General features: G+C 47.7%; 1 protein-coding gene and 1 long non-coding RNA gene across 7 annotated transcripts; one reads left to right on the top strand and one right to left on the bottom strand.

Annotated features, from left to right (window-relative positions):
- Positions 1–45: 45 nt before the first annotated feature.
- LOC100119995 (anaphase-promoting complex subunit 11) lies at positions 46–22,389 on the bottom strand. 6 transcript variants are annotated; one of them, XR_004344900.1, is made up of 5 exons: positions 20,859–22,389; positions 20,189–20,308; positions 18,680–18,882; positions 6,585–6,846; positions 46–1,444 (listed from the first exon to the last, which is right to left on the bottom strand). XR_004344900.1 is itself a non-coding variant. In XM_032599512.1 (5 exons), the coding sequence occupies exons 4-5, from the start codon at positions 6,825–6,827 to the stop codon at positions 1,121–1,123; spliced, it is 567 nt and encodes a 188-aa protein (XP_032455403.1). In that variant the 5' UTR covers positions 6,828–6,846; positions 18,680–18,882; positions 20,189–20,308; positions 20,859–22,381; the 3' UTR covers positions 46–1,120. The 6 variants fall into 6 exon arrangements, 4 of the variants coding, with proteins under 4 accessions (XP_032455403.1, XP_032455402.1, XP_001603683.1 ...); XR_004344899.1 differs by having other exon boundaries at positions 18,687–18,882; positions 20,859–22,387; XM_032599512.1 differs by having other exon boundaries at positions 20,859–22,381.
- LOC116417253 lies at positions 20,306–21,029 on the top strand. The gene is made up of 2 exons (XR_004227551.2): positions 20,306–20,576; positions 20,650–21,029. It is a non-coding gene; the product is annotated as an uncharacterized LOC116417253 (long non-coding RNA).
- Positions 22,390–22,918: the final 529 nt, after the last annotated feature.

Raw genomic sequence — 22,918 nt, 5'->3', positions numbered from 1 at the left:
TTTGGCCATGCCAGGCACAGACTTTTGGAATAAAAGTAAAATTTATTATAGTAGATTCAAATATTTTATTCAAGTATTAATAAACCTATATACAATCTTCAATTAATTATTTTAAAATCTAAAAACGAGATCTTGTAATAACTACTCAAACGCGTTTGCTATATTACACGTTAATAGCGAGCACGTTGTCATTACAAATTCCTTTTTCTTGCAAAATCATCTAGCAACACAATGAGAGTCGTTGTTCAACTTCCTAAAAAAAATCCTAGACTGTTTTCAACGAATCGGTTACAATTTTGATCACGACGAATTTCACAGCGTTCAGAAAGCGGTAAATTAAGTGGTTAATAAAGAAATCACAGAAATTAAAACGAGCTAATTGTTATTATAGAGACTATACTTTTCGTGAAAAAACCGCAAACTAGTTTATTCTGGTCAGGCTCCAGACGTACATTCGTGGGCACCACTTGGATGGAGTGACATCAGGTCTACAAACTCCAGAACGCCATTTACTTTTATAGGAAACGCTCTCGAAACATCCCTACCTCTATAACCTAGATCAATCTTATTACAAAGGCAGAAGAACTCTCTTCCAAAGGACAATCTTCTTAATCGTGCGTAATTTCGTTCCACCACGTGTACAAAAATTCAATTTAAACAATAATTAAGTGCTTCCACTCCTCAAAACATTATTGTCAACGAAAAACCCTTTCGATTTGTGCAATATCTATGTATTAAGAAAACTGTCCTTCTAAAAGCGCTTCTTTGGAACTCACTAGCCGTCACAATAAATCTCGCGCGATCAAAGTGAACAAATAGGAATAAAGAATTTCTCGCCACAAACTTATACGCGTAATATCCTATACTCTAGAATTAAAATTTAAAAAGCTCAGCTTCGAAGCAACTAGGATGAAAAGCCCGCGGTTCTCGTTGGTCAGTCACGTACAAATTTATGCTCCTGTTTACAATTACAGTGTCTTAACCGCTACAGGCGTTAAATAAAACAGAACGAGTCTGGCAATTCACTTCAGCTCTCCTTTGAAAGTTCAGTCCGGTGTGTGTGTGTGTGTGTGTGTGTGTGTGTGTAAAAAGAATCAAAGCAACATCAACGAGCAGCTCTTCAAACGGCGCCGTACTCCTCGCTGGACGGAGACTCGTCGCTGATGGGCAGATTGGACTGGCTCCTGGCCGACCTCGTCCTGTGGTGATGATGGTGGTGGTGGTGAGGTGTACTCGGAGCAGGTCTTCGGGGTGGCGGCGGCGGTTGATGCGTCGTCGAGGAGCTGCCACCGCCGTAGGACGTGTCGTCGCCCTCTTCGCTGCTCGGCGATGGCGATGGTGCCCGGTCTTCCTGCTCCTGCAGCAACTGCCGGAACTCCTGTATCGACTCGTTCAACGACCACAGCTGCGACAGCAGCGAGAGATCCAGCTGACGCAGTCCGAACTGAAAGGTAATAGACGGCTCTGATTAGAAATCGAATGGATTTTCTCCGTTTGAATATTTCATCGACGACAAAAGCGAGAGACAGCGATTCTTAATAGATGTTTGCGCACATAAATCACACAACGGTGAAATCGAGCCGCTTTTAGCAATTCACAATAGCCGACCTCGAGCAAATCGCGTCTCTACACACAGACACTAATAGCGCGGATCGTTGCTTCTTTTTCCTCTCGTAAACGCCACGCTTAAAGCCCCCCGCCGACGCGGTGTACTTTCGATTCATCGATGATTTTACGATGAGGTAACTTTCCTCCGCGCGGTGCTCTCTTCTATTTTTATTTTTCTCTCTCCGCGCAAATATCATCCCCCGCTAAAACCGCGTGTGCATTTATAAATGTACATTTTTTTCCTCTCTCTCTCTCTCTCTCTCTCTCTCGAATCGAAGTAAAATTCCAGCGCGGCTCGTAAAAATCGCGTGTCAACAACAGCAACGACGACGAGGAGGACGACGAGATTAAAAAGACGAAGGAAGAAGGCAAAGGCGAAGGAGAAGAAAGAAGGAATAAATAACTCAGCCCCCCGCGGAATCGCTTTGAAATTACAACGGCGGCGGCGGCGGCGGCGGCTCGTGGGAAAGGATGTGGAAGTGCAGGCGTAAAATGAAAATTAGAACGCGCGCGAGCGAGCGAGCAACGACCGCCGCCGGAGGAAAATCATAAGCTCGACACAAAGCGATGAAAAAGGGCTGCGCGATGATGATGCTCCTCTCGTCCCTCTGTATAGCATCAGCGAATTCCGAGATTCGTTCGGTAGATGCGCGCAGCCGTTTATGTATAGCACCAGGCCTATATCTATACCCCCCTCGATGTTTTATTTATATACGTGAGAGAGAAGCGACGGGGCTGATTACATTGCGAGCCGGACTTTTTCGCGCTTCGCTGCGATATGCTTATACTGCTAGAAAAGGAAAGTGACGTGTGCGTGCGTTAAAGTGTATGTAAGCTCTTATCGCTACTGGAAATCAGCGCGCGTATGCACACACAACATATCGCAGATAATATAAGCGGCCGAATATCGTCCGCGGCGAGAGAGAGAGAGAGAGAGAGAGAGAGAGAGAGAGAGATAGCGTAACGGTACCGATTGCATCATCCGACTATACAGCTCGCGTTAATTATCGAGCCGATACACACACACACATGCAGGTGCTAACGAACTCTCGGGAATGCCCGGCGAAAATCTCCCTCTGAAATTCGCAATTTATATTAACCAAGTTCGACTTCCGGGCGTGACGAGAGAGAGCGAGAGAGAGAGAGAAAAGCAAACATTCAATTAAGAGGAACGAGATCGACGGGTTCCTTCCAGCAAAGTTTCACTTCCTCGTTGCGCGCAGCGACCGCATCGCTGGAAGAATGTCGTCGTCGCGGATCGTCGAAGGACTATCGTCGCCCGCGAACGCGCGGCTCATTATCTAATGGGATGAGTCGGCTCTCCGATGAGACGCGCCGAGGCAATTCCGCAGCAAGGCAGTCCGATATACAGAGCGGAAAGGGATAGAGAAGAGTCTTGGAAATATTACACGCATTACGCCGCGAAATGAGGGAATTGAAAGACAGGAAAAGGCCGCGGGAGAAAAAGGAGAACTCGAATAGGTATTCACGCACGCACACACACACGCGATGCTGCAGGAGAGTCAGAACATCGGACGGACAAGCGGACGGACGCGGGAGATGGACAGGCTTGAAAAATGCCGGGAGAGAAAAAATCGACGAGTATGGAAGCGAAGCGGCCCGAGGAATGAACAAGCGGAAGGTAACGTCCTCCAGCGCGCGAATAGCATTTCGAATTTCCCTACGCAAACGCGCGCATCCCAGATCGATCTAATTCAAATGCGCTCGTAATATCGCCGAGATCCACGCCAGCAGACAAGCTCTCCCAGAGGATCGGGACTGCAGAGCGTGAAAGGCGCGGAGTCTAGCGGCGGAAAACGAGGCACACGACATTGGATCGCGCACGCGAGAAAGAAAAGAGAGACAGACAGAGAAAGTAAAGGAGACAAAGAGAGGGTCACGCCTGAGAGAATGCAGCGTGGGAGCGGCTAATCTCCTCTCTCTCTCTCTCTCTCTCTCTCTCTCTCTCGCCCCTTTCGCACTAGTGCAGTGTAAGTATCAGCGGCGGCCTGTGTGTATCTCGAGCCAGATCGCGAGATTATTCGGACACAAGTCCCTTTCGCTCTCGGAGCCGGCGTCCGTGGCGCCTTCGTTCTTTTTCTCCTCTAAGCTCTGTTATTATCGTAGAGATGAGCCTTTCGCGGGAGATTCGAAAATCTGTTCGCTAAATTAAAACATTTTCCCTCCGACTTTCACGCTGATTTATCGACTCCGTTGAGCGCAGAGAACGACCCCCGTTATGCCCGGGTTGCATAAATGGCATTTTGCGCTAAACGCTGTTTTATCCGCGGGCTCGAGCGCGGACAAAAAGGAATCGGTTATAATGTCTCAATTGTTCGAGTAGGAATATAGCTCTCGAGTCATCCTTTTCTAGAGAGAGCTGACGTCGAGACGATTTATGCGATCGGAGAGTAGGATAACAGTTTCGATTCGAGCTATTTAGGAAGGAATCACTACGTCATCATTGTGACACAAGCCACGGGCCTGACGATGCGTGCATAGGTAGCCCCAGAGTCAACATCGTATATTTCGAGAATATAATACCGACGTGACGAACGATGACGGGACGGCTTTTCCGAATCGAACATCTGTATATGTTAGAGACAGGCAGTAGGAACAAAGCACCTGCGGCAAAAATTCGCGGCAAAACTTGTAAATCATCGATGAACAATGCGACGAACGAGATTTTCGGAGCGTGGCGCATTGCTCCCACGTCGAATATAAGGTAATTACTCAGCAGTATCGATTCAGCGCGGGCGAATCGCTCTTTCGACATCGTCCACCCATTTCAGATCCGCCGATGCAGCTCGATATCGCGATCGACTCCATAACGATGCTTCACCATGACCTTTGCAACGTATACTCTTCGTTCGACACTCGTATACGCAAAAAGTCGAGATATCGGTGTGTATAGAAAACGGTGTCGAAAAACGCGAAAAAGCCGTTAAACGAACAAGACCAGTCATCCGCGAGCACACAGCTGTGAAAGCAAACAAGTTAATCTCTCTCTCTCTCTCGACTCGCTCTCGCATCTCTCTTTCGCCGAGCACATCATCATACATATCGATCGCGAATAAACACTCGCGCAGCGCATCAACCGGTCACGCGGCTCTCTATACTCCCGTACATCACGCACACGCGCGAGCATCGATACCTCGATATTCATCAGCATAAAGTCTAGGAAAAAAAAAACGGCAACAACTCGAATTTTCCGCTCACGTCGCTTCCTTCTTTGTTCCCACTACTCCCCCGCACGATGTAACGGCTCGCGCTGAGAGAGAGAGAGAGAGAGAGAGAGAGAGAGATATCGGCAGACACGCGGAAGAGTGTATAGAATCTGTGCGGAGGAGTGAGCCTACTCTTCGTTTTCGCGCCGCTTTCGAGGAAACTATTAAGGCCCCGACGCTTTTTATACGGACGTATAGCCGCGGCGCTCGAGCGCAATTAATGCAAGCGCGCGCGCGGGGAAATAGTTGTGCCGCTACTGCATTAGCTATTTTAATGGGCCTACTGCGCGTAATTAGAAACTTGTGATTTTTGTTTTTTTTTTTTTCCCCTCGATTTCTGTGGATCTGTCGCGCAGGGGATGCAGCCGCGGTCGACCTTTCTGAAATAATCGTCGCTCGGATGGCGGAGGACCGAGAGTGTATACAATTAATGTTTGAGGAAATGAAAGCGCCAGGTGCTCGCGCAATACTCGATCTTTTGTCATCGTTCGTGATGGACGATAAAACGCTCTTTACAGTAAATCGAGAGATTTATTTATTAAGGTTGAATGAAAAGCAAAGAGTAGATTAAAGAGATCTTTTCGAAATTGGACAGCAAAGAAGTGTAACAAAGGATTAGCAGGAAATCTATTTGTACTGTTTACGAGGCCTGATATAGGTGTTAACGCGTTCTATTGTTTCAATGTGTTACGGCGTTTGAACATTCTATTATATACAGCGTCGAGCGTACAGAAGAGGAAAAAAAGCGAACCGATCAGCCTCTACGACTTGACGACCGCTCCACATTATCTATATCGTAGCGTCAAATCATCCTTGAAAGCGATCTACAAAAAGTACTTTCAAAGTCTTTCGAGGAACTCTATACACGTATCTATCGGGAACAACTTTTCTGAATAGCCTTAGAGCGGCTCGTTATGTATACACGCACTATAGCTGCGGCGTGGAGTAAAAAAGAAGCGATATTCCGAAGTTCACTACTTGGATGAATTTAAAAGTTAAATCGGCGAATGTAGGACACTCCGGTGTTATTTTAATTAGGACGTCATTAAGGTCTACTCGCGATCATTAAAAGATCGTTTTGGCCGACGCGATGAATCACCCGCACTTTGCGTGCAAAAAAGTGAAAAATCAGCCGACTGCTGACTCAACGGAATTAATGGATTTCTCGCATATAACGTATTGTGCGTATTTATAGAAACACAAAGGTGACAGAATTTCCGAAGCGCATGTAAAAGCCGCGATATTTTTTCAGGTCAACAAGCCCGCACACTATATACCTTATTTTTAGCAATGACTTCATCAGAGCCACCCTCGTACTTCGCGGAGTTTTTCAAAAAATATCGCGACAACATAAACCGATCGTTAAAAAAATCCGGCTTCACCTGCTCCGCTCGCCGGATCAGTTTCACGCCGATATAGGAAGTCGCGCAAAAAAGCGCGCGAAACCGGCCGGTCTCGCTCGCGGTTTCGAAACGCGCCTCGTTCCACAAGACTCCTGCTTTTTGCTCTCCCTCCGGATAAGCTACTTTTAGCAGGTGCAGTATTAAGTTATACCTCGTGCGTGTATGTGTGTGACATGTAGTTTGCGCTTTTTCGACTCGCGTGTGTGTGTGTGGTTTTCGCGGTCGCGGTTCGCGATTTTTAAGTAACGGGCAGCTCAAAGGGCAGTTTCACCGCTGGCTCGTTTTTTACGCTTGTGTAATTATCGGTGCGGGAGTTTTACGATCTTTTAAAAAGTACCGCACTCACCATTTCTCGCCTGAGAATGGCGAGCTGCGTGTCGAGCGTAGTGAGCTGTCTGCCTTGTGGCGAAGGTCTGGAGCCTTGGCTGGACAGCGAGGTCGTCGAGGTCGGCGTTTTTGGGATCCGTTGACTCTTGCTCGTCGACCTGGCCGGCGGTGGTGGAGCGGTTTCGACCACCAGGCCTGCGCCGTTTAGATTGAAGCCGCTGAGACTGCGAGGCAGCGGTGGAAGACCCTGGAGCGACGACATCGCTATCCTTTCGATTATACTGGAAAGATAAGAGTGAAAGATGAGTTATTTGAAGGTTTATTTGTTTATCCGGTGGGTGAGGGGATTGTGGTACGGCGTTTCGTTGCGCGGAGAGATGGGTAGAAAGTGAGGTTAAACGTGACTTCTGTGGGATGTTTTGTTCGCTTCGAGGAGAATATCGTTTTATGTTTATTGTCGATGTTTCCTCTTGGACGGCGAATTGTCGTTCGGGAATTTTATCGGGACGTGACTTTTTTGTTCTGAATAATTGTTCGATTCGTTTCGAACAACAAATCGTTTTGGAATTCGTAATTTCTATTTATATCCGGTTACTGCACGCTTTGGCACCGCTATTCGTATGTAACAAAGCTCTGTTTGCCCCGAAAGTAATAATTGCGCGTCTAACAACAGATCCTATATATAGCCGATCCGGAAAAATCGATCAACGTCAAAAACCCAGCTGCTGCTGCTGCTGCTGCTGCTGTGGCACATCGATCGACGGAGTTATTAATCATTCTCTAAACATCCGCTGGCATCCCATCAGCTCTCGTTTCAAAAATCAATCAACGGGACCTCGCCTCCGTATTACCGATCAAAAGCTACATAAAAAGCATTATTGTTTTCGTCAACAGAATTAACTCGACTTACATAAAATTACACAAATTCCGTGTATACAGTGCTTAGGTCGCGGCGATGAACCGCAAGCCTCGCTGTGCAGGCAGAGTAAAAAAAAACAAATTACCCACAATTAAACTTTATCATTACACAACGCGACAATCCGAAAATACGCGAGAGCGGCGCAGCCAAATTGTTACTTCCGTGAAAACCGCAAAAAGAAGCCGCGAGAGAAGCCTCTCGTCTGTATGCGTATACTATATTTACCTCTGGAAACTCACACAAAGCCACGCGTCTCTTTCTCTCTGTTTCCCTATGTGCACGTGTCCCTATGCGCAGATGTACATTGTGCACACACGAGTAATGGAGTTTCAAGCAGCCGAAGCACGACTGTATACTCGCGGCAAAAGGCAATTCAAAAATTCTTATCCGTAACCTTGCGTCGCAATTGAGCTTCGTTTCCGCTACTGTGTTATAACCAAACCTATTTCGCGCGTGATCGGCCGTTACGCTCGGTTGAGAAGCGTCAAGTTTACCCAAAAATACAGAAGCGAAACGGAACCGAGTCACGAAAACATCCTCCCCAGAGCGATTCCCGCAATCGCGCTGCGACTTCCTGAAAAGCCGCGCAGCCCCCGCAAAAAAGGTCGCTCGCATGTTTCCCACGAGACATAAACAAAGAGCGCTGTCATTTTCCCGGCTCCACACGTGCTCAGCCTACTCGCTTTTAATCGTTCCTCGGGCGAAAGTCCCTCTCTCGCGAGCGAGCGAGCGAGCGAGCCCCCTACCTGGAAAAATCGAGGTCAGCGAACTCCAGCTGGTTCTCCCCCTCCTCCTCGCCGTTTTCCTCTGGCCGATGCTGTCGTTGCTGCTGCAGCAGAGGTTTGCTCGGAGTCGACGAGGAGAAGCCGTTGACGACGACCTCCTCGCCGGGGAGGACGATCTTGGTCGAGGAGTACCGAACACCGGCCTCGAGCCAGTCCTGCCGCTGGATGTTGTAGTCGTGCTCCTCCTGCAGACTGCCGTTGTGCGAGATTCGAGCGTTCTCCGCCTCGTCTATCACCACGACCGTGGCGCAGTTCTCCAGGCTCTTTGTGCTCGAGCTCGTGGATATGGAGCTGCGGCTGCTGTTGCTGCGCTCGACCGCGACCGGCGCCGTGGGCTGCTCCTCCTTGAAGGTCACGTTGTGGCACTTTTTCTTCCTGACCTCCTCGTCCCTCGCCGGGCTGTCGCACTGGTCCTTGTTGTTCTCGGCCTCATCGTTGTTGTTGTTGTTGTTGTTGTTGACGATCGAGGTGTCGGCGGCGTCCGGCTGCTGATTCTCCTCCTTTCGCTTGGACCTGTCCTCGATCTTGCGATGCTCCTCCTTGTGATCGAGCTTCCCGTTGGTGACCTCCTTGCTCAGATCCCGGGACGCGGGCCTCTTGGCGGCATCGCCGAGGAGTTTCCTCGCCTGGACCTCGGGAGGCTTCGACCTGGGCTCGACCGCAGGGGGCACCGCCGAGTCGTAGACTATGGTCCTGCCGGCGCTCTTCTCCGCGGGCTTCTGCTGCTCCTCGAGTCTCCAGGGCCGCTGGTTCGGCGGCGGAGGCGCCTGTCTCGTGGGACAAGGGGGTCTCGGCGACTTCTTCAACGCCTCGGCGACGACCTGGCGACTCGGCCGGGGCGGCACTGGCGGGGGGTGAGCCCGCTGCGACGCCGCCAGCTGCATGCTCTGTAGCTTCGTCAGCTTTTCTCGCTTCTCTTATCTCTCGGAGCCGATAATCGCTTTTCTTATCGATCGGCTACTTCTTCTCCACCGATCGCGAGGCTTCTTCCCACAAAGCGGAAACTTTCGAGCCAGCCGCTCGGCAAATTTGGAGGTCGTCGATCTGGATCAATCGCGAGATTTTGCGCGGAACACCCGACAACTCATGAATCCTAATGAGCAGCGGGAGTCTCTCTCCGTTCTTTTGTTGGCTTTCGAGGTCGCTCCTGGATATTTCGACGCTTCCGCTTCTCTCCACTTTTCCACTTTTCTGCGCGTATGGCCCGGATGAGAAGTCGAGCTTCTACACTAATCGACTCTCCGTCCTGATGGAAATTCAATACAATATCCCGCAGCCGGTTTTCCCGTTCACCTGGAGAAAAAACGGCTTCGTATACGAGGACTGGAAATGAATTTCCGAGTCGATCGCGCCCCTCGTGAGAGAAACCGGTTGTCCATCCGTGTGCGTACCGATCTTTTCGGGGCTATACAGGTACCTGCTGCACTCGAGTTACGTAAAAGCTCGTCCTCAGCCGCGCATTCCGTCTCTATCTCCGCACTGCGATGCGCTTTTTTCGCGCAGGAATTTCTCACAGCTCGTTCGTATCGACTCTTATCGGGCTTACGTAACCTCTCGTCGACTTATCGACGACTTGGCTCGGCGAGCGTCTCGCGACGGCGATCGGTCATCGCTGTACATCATCGGACAAATTTCACCCTCGCGCAATGGCACATACGGTCACGTTTGTATTATACACACAGCACAATTCACTCAAGGACGTATGCGTTATTCTCCCGCACGGGCATCGGAACTTTTCTCTCCGCTACGGAGTCTGGAGCGACACTGCGAGTGCGTCGGTTGTGTACAATGCAAGTATCGGCGCTGCTGCTGCTGCTGCTGCTGCTGCTACTGCGTTTTATCGCCGCGGCGAGTCTCGGCCGAAAATACACTCGGAGAAGAGGCAGTCCACGTGCCGCGCATCGCTTCGCTTCTTCTTCGACGCCGAGGACGAGAGCGAGAGAGAAAAGACTGTTATATTACAGAGCCTTGAAACTCGCTCGCTGCAATTATCTATTACCTCAGGCGTGTCGGCCGTAAAAATCGGCGGCGCGCGATTATTGTGTTTCCTTTTTCTCCTTCTCTCTCTCTCTCTCTCTCTCTCTCTCTCTCTCTCTCTCTCGGCTACCGCTACACTTTTCCCGCTTATTTTTTCAACTGTGACTTACAAGAGCGCTCGCGGCTCGACGTTTATTGCCCGCTTCCTGCAGCGGCGCAGTGACAAGCCGTTCTTTTCTATTTTCCTCCGTATTTATTTTTCTATCCCGGCCTTTTCTTCCTGCTCGAATTCCTTCGCGCTTCTTCTTCGCGAGCGCCTCGTCCTCTCGTACGTAGACACGCGATTTTCTCGCTTTCTACATCTTCGCAATGGAGCTGTGTGTGTGTGCGTGTGCGGGAGTACGATATCGTGGCCGGACGGTTTATTTTTAAAGGCCAGCAGTAGTCATCGTCGTCGTGAGTCACTGCTGTAGCCTCTTCTTCATAATATCCGCTCGAGATTCGTTCGCCAGATAACAACTGTCCGAGGCTTCTCCTCGTTGATTCCGCGTCGACTGCGCGAATCGGACGGTCCACTTTTGAAGAATACTGGCGTAGAGAGAACGTAGCGAGAAAGAGAGAAAAAAAGAGCGGCGAACGCGCGAGGAATCGAAAACAAGCCGCGCGCGCTGCGGTCCCACTCGTCTGAGCGAGCTCGTCGGACTGAGCGCTGAACTCTCTCCTCCTCCTCCTCCTCTGCAGCGCGCGATCCCGCAAGCATCCTTGCCTCGCTCGCTCGCAGGTACATTATACGGACCACGTGATACCGCGAGCCGAGCCACCGTCGGACATCGGTTCTGTTCTCTGTGTATAGTAGTCTCTCTCTCTCTCTCTCTCTCTCTCACTCTCTTTCTCCCCTACTATGATTCTCGACGCGGCGGAGGCTTTCGTGGGTGTATAGCTGTTGCTGCTGCGGCTGCAGAAGAGAGTAGTAAGAGGCGAGTCTCTCGCTCTCTCGGTCTATGTGTGTGCGAGAGTCGTCTGACGAGTTGAGAGAGAGAGAGAGAGAGAGAGAGAGAGAGAGAGAGAGAGAGAGAGAGAGAGAGAGACGGAGCGAGTATACAAGCTGTATAGGCTCTACGTGTGTACTTATTATGTGGAGGGATAGGAGCGCGAACGATACCTATACGCGGGGCCGGTGTGCCTTGCTTATATACGGGTTTTCTTGCCTGTAATGACTGTTTGAACTTGGCGCGCTGAGCGACTGCCTTTTTTTTTTTTTCTTAGAGATGCGTTCTCGATGCGATGGAAATTTTATCGGGTGTGCACATTGTGCTGAACTTTCTAAATTCTGATAATAATAGCCGATGTCCGTTTGCTCGCTCGCGACGTACGAACTTCTTGTCGAGAAGCTCGAGATCTGCAATTAAGAACTTAGCGTTCGAATGTATGACTGTAATTAATAAACCGCCGGCGGGGGTATACGAGCGCAAAAAGGACTAGCTATAAGAATGCGCTCGTACGTATGGAAAATTGAAACGGATGGATGCTCAGGCACGGAATATGATGCGTAGAGGGAAAGAGAGAAGGAGCGACGGGGAATAATAGATAAAGAATAATGCACGGAGATGTAATCTTCTCCAAGAGGCAAAAATCGCAATGCAAACATCAACAGCTTCGTTCCTGATGACAGTAATAACGCTTATTATTGTGCAAGGTGCGAGATGTGTGCTCTGGGAAACTCCAGTTCGTCCGCAAATTACAGCCCATACACACACGCGCGCGCGCGCGCGCTGATAAAGTCGGCTTCACGAAGTTCGTTAAAAATAGACCGCGAGATATGCAGCGGTGAAAGTAAAGCTGTGATTTATCAGCGATACCGATCACGAAAAAAAAAAAATACAATCAACTGCGTATATAATCTGGGCTGAACATTCCTTCTCTCGTCGCGTGAAAAGCAAAAGAACGTATTTTCCAGGGCGAATTTTACATACGTAACGTCGTAAAGTATAACAATTATACGCATCCCATAGCATCGGCCGCGGTCAGAGAGCTCTATTGTACGGGGCAACATCTGTTCCATTGTGTTTTGTGAAAACGCGCATCATAACTCGATGGAAAAATACGAATGAAAGTTGGTGCTACTAAGTGATGGTTAGACGGCCGAAGACAAGCGGGCCGAGACATTAATTATTCATTAGCGACTATCATCAGTCATTTTCTCATCCCATTAGTGTGCGTATATGTTTTCTGTACCGCAATGTACGTCTAAGCGATGGTCTAGAAGTCATCAGATCCTGGAGCTAGATATTGCGTTTTATAATAGTGTATATCGTATCACTTTCCGCGTCGGATATTATTGTAACACTGCCGGTCAGATATGGTGGTTATGCGACCGTTACGCGATTCATCAAAAAACGTCTATTCTCTATTTCTTCTTATTCGAAATATTTACTACAATCTGAATTACATCCAATATCCAATAAGCTCAAGCCTATGCGAAAAAGAAAATCTCGCACGACATTTTCCGCGATTCCCGCTCGAGCGAGCAGCTTATAATATCGCGCCTTTGTCGCGCCGAAAAAAGTCGCCGACGACAGCGGCATACATATACTTTTTGCAGAATCGAGCGCGAGCCGGCTTTTTTTACGGTAACATAACGCGCGCGAGCCGGCTTCCCGTTTCTTCGTTTTCTGTGTCGGTCGACTCGAAAATGTGCGGGTATTACGTGCGGCCACTCGCGAATTTTTCGACGAGATGGCTTTATTATCGACCTGCGCGCGTTTTTTTTTTTACGCGGGATAGCGAAGGGTATGTTTAAATTTTGAAAAGAGCCAGACGTTTAAAAATGACCGTTTAGATCGTTTTTGCGTGTACGCGGTGTTCGACGATATTGCTCGATGGTTGTAACGAGCAGGTACACCAATAGCGGCTTAATTATTTGCGTAACAAAAATGACACGAGAGTGAAAGATTGCCGAAGGGAAAGAGCCGCCGCGCACGCATAGCTTATGTATCTCGGCAGAAACACTCGCCGACACGCGTGTTATATAGATATAGGCATACAGTCCGCATCGATCGAAATAAATTATAATTTCCGTGAGAATTTTCGATATTCGCACGACTCGTTTGCACAAGCGCATTGCGAGAGGAAAACGCGCATTGAACGAGAGAGACAAGCTCGCGCGCAAGGACGTTTTCAAATTTCAAAAGCACCTGACGCGCTGCACAATCGGAACACGCGAACAAAGAAGTTTCCTCTCGCGGTGTGTGTACGTACAACCGCAGCCGTTTAGACGTAATTAATTTGTTTGAAAACCGAGAAAGCCTGCTACTGTAATCGTCGAACAAAGGAACTGCGATCGATAGGACTCCTTTCGGAAATATCGTGTACAGCCTCTACTGTCATTGCGAAAACTCGATGAAAATACGAGCTATATCATAAATCGAGCGGCGGAAAAAAGGGCGGCTCGGTATCGGTCGCATTCACACGAGATTTCCGTCTACATCTATACTCTCGACGAGTCGAAAGAGCTGCACTTATGCACACGCGAATCGGCTCGAACGTACGCGCGCGGCTAAGGTTATCTCTTTCTCTCTTACTCTCTCGTCGAGACGAGAGGCTCTCACAATGCGGAGAGGATAGATCTCGCGAGATTGGCGCTTGATGCGGGACGTCTGTCGCACGACCGAATAAGCGCTTTTTCTTGCGCAATCGCGAATAACCCCCTTTTTCGTCGCGTGCGCAAAAAGGAGCTCTCTTACTTGATGTGCCGTTGCTCAATACGCGGAGATAGCGTCTCGGGTGTCCGCGTCGACGTTGAGATTTGGATTCGCGACTCTTTGACTGATTTCCTAGTCGTGAAATCGAGGTTAAAGCGTCGGATAATTAATAAAAAGCGCTAAACGCTTTTACGAGAGCCAGGTGTGTATCGCGCGCGGGAATTTATTCTTCGCGCGTTTCTCGCAGCGATGTATTTATGAAACACGCGCGTGAGTTATCGCGTATCGATGAAGTTTCGGTTTTACGCGGAGAAATGCCCAGATAATTTTCGTTTACGTAAATGAGCTACTGCTGCTGCTGCTGCTGCAGCACAGAAGTTCGACGTTTATGTAAACCATCAGCGCGCGATGCCGAGCTACGTCGTGATTTTTTTCTTCCTCGAATTGACGATCGTTCGAAATAACAGACATTTTTCAATTGGACTTAAACCGGCGAGGCAATTTTCGAAGCGCTTTTCCATAATGGATATCTAGCGTTTACGTAAGCTGAAAAATCGGCTCGATCGGTAATCTGATTAAAGTATGAGCCTCGAAAAACGTTGTTTAATTTTTTATTTTATTCTAAAAGTGTAGCTTTAGAAATAAGCACGTGTGTCTGAAAGACAAGCCTCTCCCGACGCTATACTTCAGCGTCAGACAACAAGACGGACAGACTCACTGCCGGAAGGAGAAGTTTTCATCAGAAAAGTTTTGAAGCGCCAGAGAGCACTCGCTTAGCCTCTTCCGTATGTGTATACACGCTTCAACGCCGCTGTGTAGTAATAAAAAGGAAAACAACGAAGTCGAAGTAAATCCCGCTGGGCTAAGTGCATTCGAATAAGCGCCGACGAGATGTAATCCGATTGAATAAGGTAGGTATAGCTGCGGGGTGTTAGCTGCATCTTATGATGGAAGATGTCACTAAAGATAGGCGGAAACCCGTTTGAAGCTTAAATACTTCAGGAGCTAGCGGCTGTGGTATGTAAATGAGATTCGAAACAGTATATTATACGTTTTACTGTTTGGCGAATCACACCGAATCCGTCACATCAGCTGTTGCATAAAGTCGTGTTACGATTCGATATTATAATAGCTATACACATCGATACCGATCGATCTCCTTTGTTCGATCCTATCGATTCTCGTTACGCAACAATATCGAAAGCAGATCGCTGAAACAAAGCCCTAAAATAAGCGTATTCACTCGCCGACGACGACGGCATTCACGGTCAAAAGTCAAATGGCCGTCCTTACAACGCAGCAGCTATCCGCTCTCTCTCTACCGAGAAAAATGGCCCTGTACACACTTTTCTCTCCCTCTCTCTCTCTCTCTCTCTCTCTCTCTCTCTCTCTCTCTCTCTCTCTCTCCTAAGATTGCGCAAGCGAGCGAGTGCACTTTAACGACCGGCACGCTCTCGGCAATTCCACGCGACTGCACCGCGCGCGCGCAGAGTTCACCGAGTGAACGTATAGTCGCGTTCTTGCAAATCGTGCGGAGAGAAAGATTGTATATAGCTGCTGCTGCTGCGGGGAGGCAGATTTGGGAATTGGAACTTTTGGTTATTCATGACAAGCGCAGCGACTGCGTTGTATAGTATTATACTTTTGAATTAATCAAGGGGGTATAGTTGTTCGAGTCGATTGGCCGCGAGTTTAATTGCTTTATGGTTTGTGTGGAGTATCTTTATAAAGGATACGTCGATTTTAGATACGAGATACAGGGACAGATGCGGCGCGCGGTGCATTCGAATGGGCGAACGAAAAGAGGTTTCAACGTGGGTGTATAATGGCTCAATTGATGCCGCATTGAAAAATGTAGCAACATCCTAGATGAAAGGCGCGAGGAGGAGAGAAAAATAGAAACGTTGAGATTGTACAAAAGCCTGACGAAAAGCAGCTATAACTGCGCCGCTCTTTTTATTATTCGTAATTTCGCTAAATTTTCAAGTCCACCGACGTCGACGCCCGATGAAATTTCCCTCGCGCAGCCGACTTTCCATTTCTAAACGCGGCTCGTAAAATCTCGAAAGAAACAACGCCCCGCTTACAACGAGGCGCCCTAAAATTACAGCCCCGCGGAGCAAAAAAGTGTCAATTCGAAAGTTTTAACCGATGCGTCGGCCTTTCGAAAAGTCACACACATCCACATCATAATATGAATGATATATACAGCCAACAGCGAAGCGATGATTGAGCCGCGAGTAGAGATTGCCTTTGACAATCGCCTCTCGCTCGACGACTCGCGCGCGCGAATTATTGTCCGGAGAGTTCATCTCTTTGTTGCTGCGAGGCTGTAGAGGAGACAATAAATTTCGAGCTTTCCTCCGGGGCCTCCACCTTTTCTTTTCTGTCTCTCATAGCTGGGGAATTGTCTATAGGCTAAGTATGCGGCGAGCTTATAGTCATTGCGCTAGATAGGTTTATGCGGGGGACAAGGAGTCGAATGGCTAAACGTGTGCCTAATTGCGGGATATAATGCCGGCTGGAACGTTTGCGGGCGGTTAGCGTATTTTGAAATTGCGGCAAACTGGAGAAAAACGAGCTGCACGGACGGTTTGCCAGGTTTGCGTGAGAGAGAGAGAGAGAGAGAGAGAGGTGAGAATTGTAGGGAACAATTTTCACATGCGCGGTTGCTTTATATGCCATTTGAGAAAAAACTAGCTTGGATATGTGCAAGTCGATAAAAAAATCGCGCTAAATTTACAGTCGATACATTAATAGAGTTTCTTTATACTGCACACTCGCAGAATCGCTAATCCCTCTCTCGTAAATCCAGCAGTCGGTTAATAATTCCCTTTCCCAATATATCAGCGCGAAAATGACAGACTAACTGCCGCGCGCGAGTACTCGCACGTACTGAAAGCGATAGAAAAAAAAATTGATGGTCCGCCGTAACTCGCATTAATTATTTATGATTTCCGTTTGATTAGACAAATATTAGCGGCGGCGGCCTCTTACACACAGCGAAAGAAGTCAATTACTCTCGCAGCGTTACAAAAGCTTTTTTCTTTCTCTCTACAGTGCAGCGCACCTACGGCCTCGGCAAAAGTTGACTAACGCGTTATAAACAACACAATTACTCTTTAGAAAATTCCGCGGGCTCGTTGCGCAATTTCTCGCTCTTGTATGTGCTCGTTCATTTGTAGCTGGCGAGCTCGTCATATTTCTGTCGGCGGATTTTCGCGCGACAGACGCAAATTGTTTGACGAGCGTCGCGAAACTCGTTTGCCAAGATAAATTAGCGATTGTGAGTCTCGTTGTTAATGTACTTTACGAGCAATCCCGGCCAAGTCGAAATCCTAATCGTCCCCTCTACGATTTAATCAACTGCTTTTTTAATCGTTGATAGCCGTTCGAAGATATAACCGTACGATTCACCTGTGTTATATCCAACGAATGCAAGCCATTTATCAGCAGCGCGCAGGTGCCCAGGCCGCGAGAAAAGGATTATATAGAAATTTTCTCCGAAGAGAAATGCGCTGCATATAGATCAAACAGCCTACTCCCGTGTAATACGTCTTCGACTGTCAAGCCACGGATTCAAAATTCCCGCGAACACGTGTCTGTGCTTCTACGCTGCCGGACACACTATACACGCGCTACGTAGGCATTCTAAATCTAAATGAGAAAAATCGCCGAACTTATGTAAGTCCCTCCGCTCGACTCCGACACTTATCCAATAGCCATTAATAACTCGAGGTTCGAAAGTCGTCATACCTCTCTCGTACGCGCAATTCAAATTATCTGTTACAGTCTGCGCACTCGTCGTAATAGCTCTCGTCGCATATTACAGTTCGCGCGCACACAAAGCTGCAGTAGTATGTCTGCGATGCCAAGTCTCGCCGTTCGGATTCTAGAATGGGAGAGATACACATCTCTATTTCGGTTTTTGAGAAATCGTTGCAGTTGTAATTTCAGAGTTTTATCGCTGCCCGCCGAGAGGGAAACTCGAGCTCTATTTTTCGCGCGTCTCTCGTATAGCTTTGCGTATGCGCTTTTGAGAAAACGAAACGCGGATTTATCGTTATTGTCTTCGTTTTTCTACGCGCCTCGATCCGCAAATTTGTTGCATTCAATGATCTCACGCGTCCAGATTTTAAGGATGCTTTCCGCTGTACCGTGTATTTTTCGCGCTCCAAGTACATACACACGCCTACATGTATAAAGTTCCAGCTCGCTCGATTGTTTATATTCCACGCCGGCGAGTTGCATAAGAAATTTGACTGTAGCATTAGCGCACCTACTTATGGGAAATCGGCCGCTTCCAAAGGATTTTTTCCGAAAAGGCCTAATTACGGTATACGCCGACGGGGATAGACCGCGAGGCTTTATCTGAACCGCAGGTCGAAAGAATTCCGGCGTGGAAGTGAGCACACCTTCTATAATTACGCCGGCTAGTTATTGATTAAATATTCGCACAATGCGTCGTTCGTTTGAATAATGGGTCATTTCGAAGACTGAGTACTTGTTTATCGATTCTCTATCGAGATTGAATTTATTCGAATACGTTATAACAAAATGACTTTTCCATATATAACACACAACCTCCTTCAACAATGGCTCCGCTCTTGCTCCACATCGTGCGAAACCAGGCCAGCACGCGAGCGAATCTCCCGCCGCCGCGCAGAGAGGAAGTGCAAGTTATACACTATATAGGCACGATCGTGCGCCGGCCGATACAAGCTCCACTTACCACTGACCTCTAATAACAGCAGCGATGGACTTATCAACGTCTCGCGACAGCGGCGGCGGCGGCGGCGGCGGCGGCAGTGATGTCGGGCTACTCCTTGAACTTCCACTCCTGTCGGCACATCGGGCACAGGAGGCTCGTCTGCTGCGAGTTCAACCACTTCATGATGCAGTGGATGTGGAAGCAGTGCGAGCACTGGCCCCACACTGTGTTAACCAAAACATAAGAGCGTTAAAATGTAGGGTATCAAAAACGCGCACGATTCGATTCTTCTAAAAGTAGAACACGTCCCGCTGAGGATTATGCTAATAAGCGACACGCATCGCGGCGGTAGCGGCGTTTTTGCGAAGCGAGGCCCACCGGCTACACGCTCGGACTGACGAGCCGCTCTATACGTGGTGGTAAGGGTGAGGCCAAAACAATCCACGAGCCGATCGATAGCTACGCCTGCGTCGAGCGCTAGCCTACATTGCGCAGATGCGGGGGTAGGTATATGTATACAGCGAGAAGCGGTGGAAAGCATGGCACACGACCCTCGTGCTCCGGATGCCGGTCTCTGTCTGTCTGTGTGTGTGTGTGTGTTGTATTATTCTGTGTATATACCTATACGATGCCGGGTTCACGAGGATGACAGCTGCCGGATTTTTACTGCGGATGTGGGTTGGATGCTTTGTGTGTGCAAGATTAGAAAGAGTATATTCGTGAAGCGTTAACTGCCTTCTAAAGATCCGCGAGGACGCGAAGGAAGGAGGCATTAATAATTTACGGCCTTTAAAATTGCGTGTACGTTATTTTTTTTTTTTTTTTTTTTTTATCGAGACGCATCGCGCAGCAGACAAAAAAATGACGAAACCCCGCGAGTCAAGATCATTTTTTTATTAACGCGCGATTCGAATAGATAAAGACGGCGCGAGAGGCGTAACCGCGCGTTGTTTGGCAACGTCTTTTTACGCTCCTTAAGAAGCCACATACTGACATAGAACGCGTACGATTGCATTATCTTCTCGTTTTTGCCCGTCGCCTCGCTGAGAAAATCAATTAGCGCTAACGTCGCTCTAAAAATTTTCAAACATCCTCATGAAAAATCATCCGAGAGTTAGGTGCAATCCAAACAAAACTCTATTACAGCTTCGCGTGCGGTTTTGTAAAAATACTGCAGGCTTGCGTAACGCCGTGCTATGTTTTCTTTTTTCTTCTACCGGGGATGTTACGAAAATCCGTTTACGCTGTTTAATTAAGTGCGGATAATGAGCTTTCATTAAATTTTATTACACGCGCCGTTGATTTTCGCTTCGATAGCGCGAGCGATAATTAACGCGGCCTACCCTTCCATTAGCATTTAACGCGATCGAAATCTTGAAAAGCTCGAATCAGTCGAAAATGCGCACAGAATCCGTACGCACTGCACGCACTGTATAAGCCTACGATGCGCACTACGATGACAATATAATACGAGTGCGATGAGCAGCGAGACGTGCAGATGTAGAGTGAGAGAGGAAGAGGAGTAATTACCTAGGGGACAGTCGTCGCCGGGGACTTTGCAGTCGGGGCAGCTCGCGTCGAAGGGCATACGGCAAATGCCGCAGTTGTCGTCGTTCGCTATCCAACGCCAGGTGGCGACTCCTCTCCAGCCTGTGGAAAGAAAGATATCTGTAGTTTGCTTTATCGACTGAGGCTTGGGTGTGCAGAGAGAGGATGGCCAGTTATGTTATCCTGATGATTGTTTTTAATTTTTTTTTCTTTTCGCCTAGCGCTGTTTTTTTTTTCTGTTTTAAGTATGTGTATAAGTAGCGCGTCGATGCTGTATGTACAATTTGTCGAAGTAGCTGTAAGCTCGTTTACACAATTTTTACACGAATTACAAGTTAGTTGTATGGAGTAAATTAATTTGTTGATTATTGTAAGAGACGTTGCAAATATAACTGAAGCATAATAATAACTTCCACGTTGACTTGATTTGTTTATGTTCGTAGTGTATATTTACAAAAACATAACCAAAAAAGTTTCGCTTCGAGATCTGTCAGGATTCAGGAGGCGCTAACCAACAACTTTTACGTATTATTCGCTGCCTCCACAAGAATACTCCTAACGGATATATTTTTAAATTAGTGAAATTCAGTACGCGAAACTACGAACGTAATGGCAAATAGAGTCGTAGAGGTTAATAAACGAGTTAACTCACTGTTGATTGTCACTTTCATTTCCCCGACTAATCCTTCTTCACCTGCGGCTCGTAATATTCGATTAATTCTCCAATCTAACTAAATTAATTCATGAGTTGGAAGGAAACACTTGATACGCCGGGATAAAATACTCTCCGTTGTTGCTGTTGTCCGGGATACAATTTGACAAATGACGCCATGTTGGAATTTTTGATTGGCGATTCGAGCGCGCAGAAGCTGAAGATGCGCGCGCATCGTCGCGCGAAGCGCTGCTCGATATGAAAATTGTTTTGCTTGAACAACAGCGAGAATTTTATAAACAAGTTGTTTAAATGTTTATATATCGTCCTTTGTCACAAAAATGGTAATAGTAAAGATGAGAAGAATTTGATCATCTCCTGGAACCACATAGGACCTAATATTATCAACATCGTTCGTTCAAACTTCGAAAACTGTAGAATCATATTTAACAATCATCAATTAAAGGCGTTAATTAAAAAGCACCTTAAAACGTTAAAACTTTAATCGCCGCTTACTAAACAGTGTCAAAACGTTTGAAAAGATTCAGCCTCCGGCAAAAACATCGCATGAATCACGCTTGGAAATAAACACCCCACACCGTATACCCGGCAGTCGGCCGGGTTTTTCCATCCCTACCCATACATACGAGTATACGCGACTCTCGCGCATGAAACAAGTAATCCCGCCCAACAGCGCCGACAACAAAGCTCATCCAATACGGCGCGTGTATTCCCGGGAATATCCCAGCGCGCATATTCCCCGATGGGTTTTTCCCCGAAGACAAACCTCGCCTCTGGCATTTATACCCCCACAAGGGCTGATTTCTCTCCCCTCGAGAAGAGAGAAACAATCGCGCGTATATTCACCCTACATACGAACTTTAACGTTACATATCCGACAACGCGCGAATAATACATTTCCTGCGACTCACAGCTCTCGATTCATTGTCAGTTGGTAACTCGCGCGCGTTTATACGTGTATAAGGTATAGGTATAATGCCGGACAGGACAGGACTCGCTCGCTCTCCCCCACCATGCGCGCGCGACGAGTATAAATCAATAATCCACTCTCATAAATGGAAACAAACAAAAAAGCCCGGCTACGCCTCCCGAAAAAAGGAGAGCGCGATATTCGCGCGCTGCATTCTAGAAGTGTCGACGCGCGCATGCCGCGCGTTAAAAAGGGCGAGTACGGGCTGAGAGGGAGAGAGAGAGAGAGAGAGAGAAAAGGACGAAGAGTATACATATATATACGCACGTGCCACCGTGTAGGGAGGAGAGAAAGAGAGAGAGAGAGAGATAAAGGATGATGCTGCTGCTGCTGTGCTGTTGCTACTTATATACATACTTACTCGCGAAAAATCTGCGCGTCGCTTACGGGAAAAACGAGGCTCGCGCGCACTCGACCCTTTTACGCTCTGCGGGAATTGATTTAATTGCGTGTTGTTGCGGCTGAGTCACACACGTTATATGCGTGTCTGCGAGATATACTCGTTTGGAATGTTGATATCATTATGCTCGGTATAATTACGAGGAAAACAATTTTTTTTTCTATGCGTGAATATTCATGCATATAAATATTTTTAATTAGAGCGTGGATCGAATATTTTACTCAGAAATGAAATTTGGAGCATTAGGAGTAATAACTCCAAAATCCGTTTCGGAGCAACGGAAAAATACAGATATTCCAAACTATATACGACTCCATTCGCTTCCATTCCTACGATACGTTTCAAACTCCAAAATGAAACCATATTACACGCGTATAAAACTCAATATACTCATATAATCCAGAACCGGTTCCCCCGGCCCTACATATAAGCGGCTCATTACTAAAAACGACGAAAATAAGCGCCGAGCGTTCGTTCTCTCCGCACCTGCCCCCCACACCCGGATTCATTCAATATTTACCACTCCACCCTACACACACATCCCCAAGCATTGCGAAATTCCCCGTATCATAACGCAATAACGCGCAAGTCCTTAATAAGGCCGACCTATAGGTATACCAAAGCGTGCAAGGGGCGACACGCGCCGAGAGCGTATATATTCGTTGAACG

The sequence above is a fragment of the Nasonia vitripennis genome, chromosome 4, assembly GCF_009193385.2.
Source record: "Nasonia vitripennis strain AsymCx chromosome 4, Nvit_psr_1.1, whole genome shotgun sequence".
NCBI classification, from domain to species: domain Eukaryota; kingdom Metazoa; phylum Arthropoda; class Insecta; order Hymenoptera; family Pteromalidae; genus Nasonia; species Nasonia vitripennis.
This window is presented reverse-complemented; position numbering and strand designations above follow the sequence as displayed.

What these genes read in the sequence shown, in the direction of transcription:
- LOC100119995 (XM_001603633.6), bottom strand. Translation starts at nt 9,153, where the DNA reads ATGCAGCTGGCGGCGTCGCAGCGGGCTCACCCCCCGCCAGTGCCGCCC. An exon ending in GCTGACCTCGATTTTTCCAG is followed by an intron (nt 6,847 to 8,230) that starts GTAGGGGGCTCG and finishes TTATCTTTCCAG; the next exon opens with TATAATCGAAAGGATAGCGA. An exon ending in CCATTCTCAGGCGAGAAATG is followed by an intron (nt 1,445 to 6,584) that starts GTGAGTGCGGTA and finishes ATTACCTTTCAG; the next exon opens with TTCGGACTGCGTCAGCTGGA.